The 12,190-nt window shown below is 44.9% G+C and overlaps 1 protein-coding gene across 1 annotated transcript in view; it reads right to left on the reverse strand.

Annotated features, from left to right (window-relative positions):
• FRAS1 (Fraser extracellular matrix complex subunit 1) overlaps nucleotides 1-10,644 on the reverse strand; it is a gene marked incomplete at its 5' end in the record, with an annotated part of 95,622 nt that extends 84,978 nt beyond the window's left edge. Inside the window, 7 exons of the mRNA XM_010086335.1 lie at nucleotides 3,338-3,529; nucleotides 3,633-3,734; nucleotides 4,341-4,424; nucleotides 6,315-6,448; nucleotides 7,039-7,198; nucleotides 7,599-7,691; nucleotides 10,537-10,644. Of these exons, the coding sequence (XP_010084637.1) occupies nucleotides 3,338-3,529; nucleotides 3,633-3,734; nucleotides 4,341-4,424; nucleotides 6,315-6,448; nucleotides 7,039-7,198; nucleotides 7,599-7,691; nucleotides 10,537-10,644 (873 nt within the window). The remainder of the gene's footprint in view (nucleotides 1-3,337; nucleotides 3,530-3,632; nucleotides 3,735-4,340; nucleotides 4,425-6,314; nucleotides 6,449-7,038; nucleotides 7,199-7,598; nucleotides 7,692-10,536) is intronic.
• Nucleotides 10,645-12,190: the final 1,546 nt, after the last annotated feature.

Here is a 12,190-nt window from a genome sequence, read left to right on the forward strand (position 1 = left end):
AATGCCATTTTTTTTGCTGTGAATCACTAGGATTTTACCCGACCACTGTCAAGATTTCAGTGCACAGAAGCTTACCTTCATTTTCAATGTTCTACTTTTTTTTCCCCAAGAGAATTTCAAAGCACATGCTCTATTCATCCCAGACGGAGAAAGCCTGTTCTTTGTTACAACCGTACAACTCCGCAGAATCCACTTAAATAACTTTGGCTTGAAGATAAAAATTTAGCAGCAGAAGAAGGGAGTAAAGGGCCCTAATTGGTCACAACTTTTTGTGCCCAAGCGGAAGCTGAATATTTAGAAAAGAGGGAGACTCTGTCCTATGGAACCAGGACACAGCTCAAAAAAAAAATTGTTTAAATTTCCTGACCAGAGTGGCTTTTCTGGACCAGATTATTTCACCAAGGTAGAGTGACTAAGCCAGGCCACACTGGCAATTCTCACGCACTTCTGAGAACGGGCAAGAGAGGAGAGACCATATGGATTTCAGTCTCTGAGGACCACACACAGCCCGTCTCTCTCTGCTGGCTCTACACATTTTTGCTGCTTAAATCATTACTCCAAAATGCCACGGGCAGTGGCTGGATCTCATGTCACTGCCATGTACCGTGAACTCTCTCATCCCCACCCACACACACAAACACACGCTACAGGAAAACTGAGAGCAATTAGGCACGGAACATGGCTCGCCTAGCCAAAAAAATGCAACCAGGCTGCTCTGCCAAAACTCAGAGAAGGGAGAGGCTACGTGAGATAACTAGGCCACTTGTGGCTTTGCTGAAGAGAGATTATTCATCAAATTCCAGGTTGAGAACGCTGAAAGGCAGTGATGGGCTGGAAGGCAGAAAAGGGGAAAAAAAAAAGTTTTATGCAACCTTTCTCAAACACGTACACCCCTACATCCACACGCACCATCCATCACTCGCAACCCCCTAGCTCCGTTTCTTCTAAACATCAGACAGACGTGGGCAGCTCGCTGGCTTTGTGGCGGTCATGCAGCACCTCTGTTTTGCTGATCCCGTAGTTCCTAGCAGAACTATTCCACCACGGGCCTGTTCAGGTAGGTTGTGGTGTCCCCTGCGAGCAGCCGTGACCCATCCTCCTCGGACATGTACCTGAATATTGTCACAAGTGTGCTTACTCAGCTGGGGTGCTGGCAAGTGCTTCAGCAGCATTATTTGATGCTCTGACAGTCTGAGTGGTTTTGGTTGAGCACATCCAGTTCAACATCCATAGCTATCCCAGCCTGCCACATAACTCATCTTCCCGGCTCATTGTTACCTGCTGAAAATGGCTTTTTGGAGACTAGGTCAGAATGACCACAGACATTTTCATTTGGCAGTTGCTGGACAGGTTTGTTGGAATGGTTTAAAAGCTAAACCTCTATCCTGCCCTCATGTAATGCTGCTAGACTGTGTCAAGCCATCTGGGATTTGCAGTTCATATCTGTGGCCTCATTACACTTTAAACAGGACGATGTGACCAGAAAATTAATAGTGCCTTAATGAAGAGATGAAATCAAATGCTCCTAGCTTCACATCAGCTCTGATTTATTGATGCAGGTGCCTAAAAACAAGACCTGCAACTCAAAAAGGAAAAAGAAAATACTTTATTTGCTTTCTGATTGAATATTTTGTTGCAATTAATTAACGTGCACCTTGTACTGCTGAGGTGCACTATGACTGAACATGACTTGAGGAAGCCAGCATATCTTAAGGGAAGCCATGCAGAAAAATAAATTCTTGGGCAAATATCTTTTATCAAGTGGGATCATAACTCTTGTCTGTAACAAAGGACATTGCCTTACTCCTTCCATTCTCTAGCAATCGCGTTTCATTCAATTCAAAATCGCAGCGATTCATACTCTGACAAACAGTATCACTTCTTCAGATGTTCAGGCTTTTAAGCGGGTAGTTACCTCTGAGAGCCTGTGTTTGAAAAATTGCTACATGAGTTATAACGCTGCATGCTTCCGAACCCTTCCATTTGGAACCCCACACGTTAACATCTTCAGCTATTGTCCTGTAAAATACCCCTGGCTTTTCAGAATAATGGATTCTTTGTCAGTATCCCAGATATGAGCATGAATATTAAATAATTCTCCCCACTGAGCCATGACAGCATGCCATCATCATTATTGTAAATGATCCAATTTACTGCCGTAAGCATGCAGGAAACTGGCTGAAACAGATGCAAGTGCACAAGATTTTATGACTACAGAATCCCCCCATGCAGTTTAAGGTCAGATGATTATCAGCAGTACTACAGCAGTGACAAGAGTCTGGGTCTCACACTCGATGAATCTTTGCTATTTAAAAGACACAATCTCAGGTGAACAAACACTTTTATTCCCAGATGCATCCTCTCCGCATGATCATCACTTAGGACCCTATGCACAGATTCTTTCTTTCCTGAACACTCATTAAAACAACCAGGGAATCCATTCTGTCCAGATTTGGCTGGACTGCAGACACCACACAAGGTGCTGCTACTCTATATTCATCATGCAGGCAGAGCCGCCAGAAAAGCACTGCCACTGGGAGAAAACTCAGAAGGCTACACTTCCCTCCCCTCTCTTCACTGGCACCGTGAGCAGTTGCTATAAAGCAGGTATGAGCCCACAGACTAAAAGATATGCAGTGACAAACAACACCGAAGTCTTATCCCACTGCAGAAAGGCAATTCGAAACATATTGTGTGAAGCTTTCAATCCCATCTCATGCCTTTTGCCCATCCACTACAGAGCAGATATAACATAACCTGGGGGGGATTCATCTTCAGCGTAAACAGTACTGGTAATAAAATACCTTCTAAAATACCTCTATACCACTTCTGTGCCAAGAATGTCATGGAAAAAATGAAGAAAAGTGAAACACCGACTTCCATATCCAACTCCTTTACTGAATCCTACTGTAGCACACAGAATGAAGATAAAAATAACTTTTCTTAAGCTTTTAACTGTCTCTGACCTGTACACCTCTCTCCACATTCAGCTCCTGGTAAAGCCAGTGGTCACTGAAACCTCTAGGTGCCTGACTCTCCAACACAGCAGGCAAACACTGGCGTGGGAGGGAATCCAAGTTAAACTGGTCACTGATTCACACCATCTTGCTTCACAATGCAAGCCCACTGAGCTGTCAACCTTGCACGGAAAATCCAAAGTTTACTCTCCTTTCCTGTGAAGTGTTTTCAAGGTAATTGCACAAAACAAGCCCTGAGAGAAGGGCAGGTTCTTTGAGTGTCTCAGGATGTCAACTGGGAAAAAAGAAAAAGGCTGGGGGTGGGGAGAGGGATCACAGGACTTGATAGATACACCCTGAAAGAAGAAAACCTTTCTCACCTTGGCACACTCCACTTTGGCACACTCTGCTTCCTGGCAAGTGACTTGCCCATCATCACAGATGCAGAAGCTGCAGCGAGTACTATTCCACATCTCGCTGTGGTACCTCAGAGTGCCATCGTACAAGCAGCTTCCCTTGGAAGACACGCACTCCTCACAGCACTTCCCAGAACGCTGCACTTTGTTCTCCCCCTGCAAAACATCAGCACCCAGTGAGCAGGACTGCCGGAGCCCTTTGGCGCGGGCAGAGTGACACAGACAGCCAGGGTATAAGGGATGAATGACTTTTAACTACCTGATCACAGGTGACAGAGTCACAGGTCTCCCTCAGACACCTGACTTCCCCTCTGTGACAGGTACATGCAGTGCAGGCATTTTTTTTCCACTGTTCACCATGCTGTTCAAAAAGAACATGTATACAATCGTTAAACACCCTTCATAAATAACCAAGTTATTTCCAGAACATGTCTGTTAAATATGATGGTTCCTTCTGACATCTGTATCCAAAACCAAACTCCTCTTCAGAACTGCTTAGCTCTGTATGATCAACAAACAGGAAGAAGAGGCATGAGGTCTAGACGACTGTGGTGTGTATTTCTCATTAATTGCAAGCAGGGACATTGGTGAGGCCTTAACGACTGTTATTAGCAAAAAACATTAATAAAAAATCACATATACACACACATTACGTAATGTAATAAATTAATTTAATGCTAAATACTTTGACCTTCATCAGTGCTTTCTGCTTTCCTCGCTCAAAAAAAGTGTGAAAAGAAAGTGCCTAATCTGCTTCACCCTGCAGACTTCCTTTCCGCTTGCCAGCAAATTCTTATCTGGTCCTAATCTCTTTCAACTCTTCTGGCTTTCCAGGAAGAAAAAAAGCAATGGCTGTACTAAGCTATCAGTGCTGGCACAACATCAGATGTCACAGACTGGGGAAAGGGAGATGTGCCAGACAGAACTTGTGAGCCGCTGCCTTTTGGTGTGGCTCGTCAAAGGTTACCTGGTACACTCTTCCTGACACCGAGCAGGGCTTTGGAACACATGCTGGGCAGCATCTTCCGGGAGGCATAACCATTACTTCATCCTAAAGAGAAAGCAGGAGAGACAAGTAAAATAAGAGAGTGAACAGCTAAGATGGGGCTCTGCATCACAGCCTGGAATTCCAGGCATTCAGTGTCTGTGTGATAACCCACAGCCACTCAGTGCTGGATTTCAGCTCCAGGATCTGGGGGCAGTCTCCACAGCATGAGATCAGGGCAGAAGGCTAGAAAGAGAGGTACTTCCTTCACCTCATTTTCTGGGCTTCTTTGGATGGCAACTGAGGTCCAAATACATAGACAGGTATGTAGATGCAGATGGAGACACATACACCCATACAAGAGAAAAGTACAGACACATATTCAGGTATACAGAGAAAAAAGTATACATAAAGCTATGTAGAGAAGCACACTAAAGCATGAAATGGAGGAGAAAATATTTTTTCCTGGTACTGCCGCATTCTGAGGCTTTGAATGTGTGATTTACACTCGCCATCTCTCAGGTATCTGCACTGTTTCAGTTAAATCCATAGAGCATACCTGTCTGTACTGGTGTTACATTATGCTTAAAACTGGATTATCCAATTTTAAACACTTTCATGACTGATTTAAATCACACTGGAATAGGCTGGCACCTCACATCAATGCAACAATTCCTGCATGTCTCAACTCCATCCATCTCAACTCCATCCATCCAAAACGTGACTGTAACTCTCTTGCTATAATTTCACGTACATCCAATGATTTGGCAAAGTATTGTTCACCAGCACCTGCCTCCAGCCACATCAGATTGACTTGCGGACTAAAAGCAGTGTAGAAATGCCAAGCACTCCTATCTCATCTGCTTTGTCAGTCAAATCACCAGCTTTCAAAGAAAAGAGTGGAAGCCTTTGAGTAAAAGTTACCAACAATAGACTTCCCAACGAGTTCAAAGAGCTCTTTCATGGATTTTGGTGGCATATGTGGAAGCACATAGTCAGGTGCCCTCCTGCATCCAACAAGCATTTCTGAAGTTGCTCTCCCTCAGCACCTGGGGAAGGGCATGGTCATCTGAAAGAGGGAAGATGAGAGTTTAATACTGGGAGAAATTCTTTGCTTCTGATAGGGTGTGGAGAATAAAGAAAGAGACAGAGACAAAGGCACATGCATGGAAACGTTGGGTATGACTGAGAGCACAGCAGGACCCTTGCACATCCTGCCAATGTCCCTTCCATGGGACACCTTGGTCGGAAATATCTGGAATGCCATCAGAATCGGCCTTCTGCTACATTAACTTGGCTACTCTCAGCCAATTATTCTCAGATACGTCATAGCAACAACACAGTTGTTTCTGCTTCCACTAATTAAATCCTAATGATTAGCTGACTAAACATTAGTGCTATCAGTCAGCAGGTAACATCAGCCCATTTGGAGTGGGAAAGGACGAATCTAAAGCAGGCACAAATTTATTTTAGCGCACAGTACTTAGTCAACTAATACTAATTGAGTATCTCAGGACAAACCAAAACACAATTAGCATGCACAGAAACACAGGGGCTTTCCTTCTATCAGGAAAAAAAAGTGTTAACTGCACAAACTTCTGGTCCAGTGATAGAAAGCTGAGTGAGCATCAACAGGAAAAAGAGTTTATGACTGCTGCTTTTGTTTTTCTCAGCGCTACAGGTAAGCACACTCAGCCAGAGCCCACATTTCAGGGGAGCTTCTGGATTCATTCAGAACGGTGGGCAAAGAACATATCAGAGAAGAGCCAGCATGTGTATACGGGCAGACTGATCCACCACTCTGTATTCCCACACATCAAAACTCCCTTTTACAAATCACCCGCTTGTCCCACAGAAGATTTGCCTGCTCATTTGTACATCTGCCTGAGCAACAGATCTCGCCAAGGGAAGAAGACAGCCGTGAGTAGCATCCCCGGGGGGCCAGAGGGTCCTGACCTGGCTGCACAGCAGAGGCTGGCAGGAAGCCGTGAAGCACTGAGTTGCGCCGTCCCTGCAGACACATTTGGAGCACTGACCAAGGTGCCAGTCCTCACCATCCCGGAACAAGCGGCCATCAAAGGAGCAGGGCTCTAAGAGACATTTACAAATTGGTTAACTTTTTTTCCTCAGTGTCCTTTAATCCCTTTCCATCATCCATACTTGAAACACAGATTTTGTGCACCTCAGAACTCAAAGCAGGTTTGTCAAAGCAGATAAGGACAGTAACAATTCCATCAGTTTTCAAGGGCTTTAGACTTGTGCATCCAGAACTCTTAATTCACTTCTCCAACTGGACTTTTACGAGAGGAGGGATCCAATAGAGTTCAGGCATTTTTGGAACTTGCAGTCTGAGTCTGCAATTGCCAAAGGTACCCTCACTGCACAGGGAATATCTGCATTGTTTTCATCCAGACTGTAATCTCCAAAATAAGTATATACTGTATGCATCTGCTCACTGCTTAAAGTTTATCATTTCCTCTTGACCTATGGGTGTTAAAAATGTAAATATGCTACCAGGACAGAAAGAGAATTAAGAGACACACTCGATCCTAGTGTCTTCCCAAAAGAACTAAACAAGAAAAGCAAAGCTTTCCAGATTCAGGACTAAAAGGAGATTTCCAGTGACCTACCACTGGGATCACTGAAAAGACACAGAGCCCCATTCCCATGCGATACTCACCGCCGAGGCCCACGCACTTGGGACAGCAGGAGCCCTGAGCAGTGTACTGCAGCTCTCCTCTTCCACAGGTGAGGGCTGGGCAGACCCGGCGGGTGCAGTTCACCTTCCCGTGAGCACAGGAGCACAGGACACATCCCGAGCTGCTCCACTGCGTGCCGTGCTGCAGCGCACAACCCAACCAAAGGCACACAAACACAAGCATGAGTCCAGCTGCCAATCACACCTGTAAAAGTCTTCTCCCTTTTAAATTCCCCTACAACTAGGATTTAAGTTCTTCTTTTGCAGGCCCAGCCAAGCTTTGCGCATTGCAGCCCTTGACTCCTGGCTGCACTGTGTGGGCAAAAAAGACTCGTTACTGGTAAAGGATCAGCGTAATTTCCCTTCCTGTTGCAAAGAGGCATCCAGCCACCCTGCTGCCAAAGACCCAGGCTTCTGGATACACCTTCCTTCCACTACATTTCTGTAGGGCAGCCTCTAAATTTAAAGACCTGTTTTCTTTAGAGAAAGAGCTAAAAACTGGGAAGCATTTCGCCTGCTAAGGAATGTGACAGGGCACTCACGCTGTGGATCTGTCCTTCGTGTTGGCAAAATCCTTCAGCTTGGGACGCGCACTCAGGGCAGCACTTGTTGGGGGCTATTTGGAGCACTTCTCCCTAAAGAGACACACAAATCCAATAAGCAGTGCACATGAAATAGAGTTTAACACGACGGGAAAGACGTGGGGCCAGTACTCTCAAGTTGAGAGAGGAGACACAGGAAGTGAAATACACAATGCTGCTATGCCAGATCCCTTTGCTGAGAGCCAGCACATCAGTTTGCTGTATTTGACATTTTACCAGCAAAACAACAGCAGGAGAATTTACACTCCCAGCAGTGCCACTGGTAAGTCCCCAGCCAGACTAGCTTTCAAATCGGAACAAAGAATAACTAGAAGAACCTTATTCAAGACAAAACCCAGGATTACTCACTGAAGGATCTCTGAGAAATGTGGTACAGATGCAATTTTTTCAATACTTTTCTACATGTACAGGATGGATCTCAACTCTTAACATTTCGCCACACCAGAACTGCAGCTGGCAGGCAGAATGAATCCATTAACTGCATCTCTTCGGCTTAATGATCACCACTGGTTTGTTTTTTTTTTTTTATAACACTACTTTAAAATTAACTGAAAACTACTGACCACTTCCACCATAGCATAGTCAGGTGATGCTGCTGCCACTCTGCTTTGCACGTTCCAGGGACTTAGCAAGCTGACCACTTGCTACGTTCTGTTCAGCAGCAGGGAAAAAAGATGACGCTGATGAAAAAAACTCATCAAAGGGAAAAATACATCAGTAGAGACATCAGCCAACACCAGGAAGGATCATGGCCTCCTGTCATTGAAAACGTCTCCATAGGCTCTCCAATGCAACGTTTCACGCTCCTCCCAGCTGCACATTAAACACCCCAGGCCTGTCACAGCGCCCCACAGACAGGACAAGGGACATACTCCATCCTTTCCCTCTGGAAAGGGTATGGCCAATATCTAAGGGATTCCTGCCCAGAAGGGAGTCATTATTTGCTTTGTTATAATCAAAAATGAAGACTGTGCAATGCCAACAAATTGTCTTACCTCTCACCTCTTTATTTGTATCATAAAAGCAACCAGAATGATTTGAAATGTCACAAATTTCCTTTCTCTGTTTTCTAAAAGAAACATTTCGATTTTGCAAACTGAAAAAACATTTCTCACTTCAAGGTCTCCTTCAATGTCGTGTTTTTTAGGAGGTGGGAAACAAAATTAAATATTTCATTCAGCTTAATCTCTTGAACCTTATTCAACTGTGATCCTGGTGAGGAAAAACTGTTCTTGATTGTTGGTTTCTTTTGGTTCACACAACAGAAATAATGTTTGCTGATCTTCCACCTACTCCAAACATCAGGTACACCCAGCAGTCGGTGTTACACACAGCTGTTTAGAACAGCACTGGGTATGCTTTTTCCAGAGACTGCCTGGTTTTGTTTATGACTTATTGCTGTAACCAAGATCAGCAATATTAGCATAAATCTCATAATAAGTGAATAAGAAATAAACCATGGAGAGGGACAGTGATTTATGACCTTGTTGATCCGTGGTTGGTTTACGTTTGAAGGATGATCACATTTTTTTCTTTTGAGTTCCTTGATGATCCTTTTCAACAATTACACGGCCAGATCTTTGGGGAACACTTACAAAATCTTTGTCTTGAAGATTACCCATGTTAAGGAGTCACAAGATTCATTTCATACTATAAATCTATTTCCCTTTATGAACTTTAAAGTTGCCACCTTTTCATTTATCCCTTTTTTTTTAAATGGACAATATCTTATTTAGCCCTCTCATTGTTGGGTATGCCATGGCAGCACTCTTTTTTTATTTCTCTCCTCTTTAGCACAAAAATTCCTGATATTTCAGTCTTGCTTAACATACAGTGACAATAATGGGGAAAACCAGTAAGAATCAAACTTATTTTCTCATTAATGCTGTCATACTGGAAAACATCCTAATCTGCTTCATAAAGCCACACAATCATATCAGCTGTGCCTCTTCAAAATATTAATTTTCATTGTCATTCATGCATACCACCCCGGTAATCCAGATGCTAACGCAAGACCAATTCCATGGCCAATTAGCTGTAAGCATTACTGAAGGCTCAGATAGAGGAAGACAAACAGGAGACAATGAACGCTCAGCAACCATCACAAGGCAGAAGGAACTGAAAGACAGACAATCTCAGCTCTGTTGTTGCCCATCTGTGCGGAAAGCATCCATCTGCATGTTTGAGGGAGACCTGGCTCCACATTCAAATGAAGGGTGACTGGAAGCTGGGCTCACGCTGGGAGGTTTGAACCCAGTTCAGGGGCTTCCTTGGGGACCAGGCTGCCCGGGGAGCACAGGCAGCCCGCAAGCTGTTCCAGCACCAAGCCTCTCGCTGTAGCGTGGCGAAGGAGACAAAGGCTTCACAAGCTGGGTTTTGCCTGTGTGTTTCTCACATAGGCTTGCATCAATGGGTAGGAAAAGGGCACAGAAGCTGTGCCTGACCCTGGGCAGTCACATGCACCCTGGGAGGTGAAACAGGATTTCACAGCTCCCTCTTGCTTCCCCCAAATCCTGCTGTGCATCAGACATTCTGGTTCAAAGGGACTGCAGAGGCAGCTGAGCACAGAAGGCTGAGAAGCAAACAGCTCACCTCTGGCAGTTCCTCCAGCGAAACACCTCATGCTGCATCCTCTTTTTGTGTCCCTCTTCATACAAGAGGGGTTTTGCCTCCTCAAAGACTGTAGGACCAATTACCCAGCTGCTCCCACCGTTCCTTTACACGTAACACACTGTGTGCTGGACCCAAGAAAGCATTTTGACATGGAACTATTCCAGGTGCTTAAAGCCGGGGAAGGCCAGGCACTCCAGTGTGACCTGCCATTTCTCCCACCACCCAGAACAGGTCAGCCGGCACTTGGGCAGCTGCAGCCCCTTACCTTCTGAAAGTCACACTGAGGGTGTTTGCAGATGGTAGGTTCACAGGTGACAACATTGCTGTGGCAGTGGCAGCGTTGGCAAGAATCTGGCCTCCAAACTGTGTTATTCTGCAAGCAAACAGAAGTTTTAAATTAGACCCATACAGCATTATTTTATGCAAGAGCAAATGGCTCAAACAGCTCAATATAGACAGATTGGAAGAGTAAAGCCTGCACCAGACCGTCCCTCCTTATCAGCCACAACTGTGATTAATATTCATTCAATAACTTCAAACGCACCGTTGTAAGACAAGGACACGCACGGCAAATAATCGACTCCAACGGCAAGATAACTGATAGGACACAACCTCCAATAACCTCAAGGTGATGACAGATAGCATCTCTGGGAAACTTCTCTATGATTAAGCTCAGACTGACCAAACTGCAGTTATGATCACAGAGGCAGCTGAGCTGGCTTTGAGGCCAACCCGCTCCTGGACAGACAGCTGCGGCAGCACACAGCACCCACGTGCTGATGGGAGTAGAGGTAAATATCGACAAGCTTGAACCCAAACGAGCTGTTCAACATAGCATTCAGAATGTTCAGTCTGCAGGATCACAGAAGAGCCTAAGACGCAATTAACTTGATTTAGTCAAAAATGCTGAATGCATGGCCATATATGAACAGGCTCCACCTGGTCACATTTATTCCAAAACATCATGGAGAAAACTCTGACCAAGCAGACAGTCCAGCAGATTTGGAAACAGCTGTCACCTCCACTCCATCAGTGCACCCAACTGGAAGACCCACAGCCAAATCACAAGGGTGTTCACCACCCCTACTTGACCTCTTTCCATTCCCTTGACACTGAGGTCATGATCCCACGCCACTCCCACGCTTTCAGAAGGCAGCTCAGGCCCCCATCCAGCTGCTTGGACCCCTGCCAGACTTCTCCTTCCTTCCCGTCAGTTTCTCCAACATCTGAGCAGCCACTTGGGACTTATTACTTTCAGTAGGATGCTTGGAAAACAAACCCCTCCTTCTCTTTACTCCTGAACACTGACTTCCAGCCATCCTGCCATCAAGCAGCATCAGCAGCATCCCAGAGAAGCTGTCACGTCTGCCTGTCACACTTCTTCCTCTGCCTGCCACCCCCCTTCCTGTGAAAATGTCTTGCCTGCACTCAGCTCCTCTGCAGATGTCACTTCACCCATGCCAAGTACTCCTTCCCCGGCAGTTTAAAAAAAACAACCAATAGCTGGGGTAATCTGAATGATACCATTGCTATGTTCATATTTAATTATTTGTTTTTAAAAGCCTTCAGGTAAATCCACCAAAAGAAAATGGAAAGAGAAAGCTCAGTTTCGCATCTGAACAACTCTTTTCCATTAGACAACCACCAGGCATGCAGCAGGGAAATTTATGTCATACAGGAAATTTTCCTGTGTAGTACAGACAGCTGCTATCCAAGCCATTAAGCCTCATTTTTAATTGATTTGAAAAAAGACCAGACTTTGCTACTCATTTACATGACACAGTGATTTACTCCAGTGACTCAATTCACTCACAGTGTAAAGTCCGACTTAGGCAAATTAAGTTACAAAAAGATGATTAACAGTTTACTACTAAGAACACATTTAGGGCTAACTACTAAAACTGTTAAGCACAATGATA

This window comes from Pterocles gutturalis, unplaced genomic scaffold (assembly GCF_000699245.1).
Source record: "Pterocles gutturalis isolate BGI_N339 unplaced genomic scaffold, ASM69924v1 scaffold286, whole genome shotgun sequence".
NCBI lineage: Eukaryota > Metazoa > Chordata > Aves > Pterocliformes > Pteroclidae > Pterocles > Pterocles gutturalis.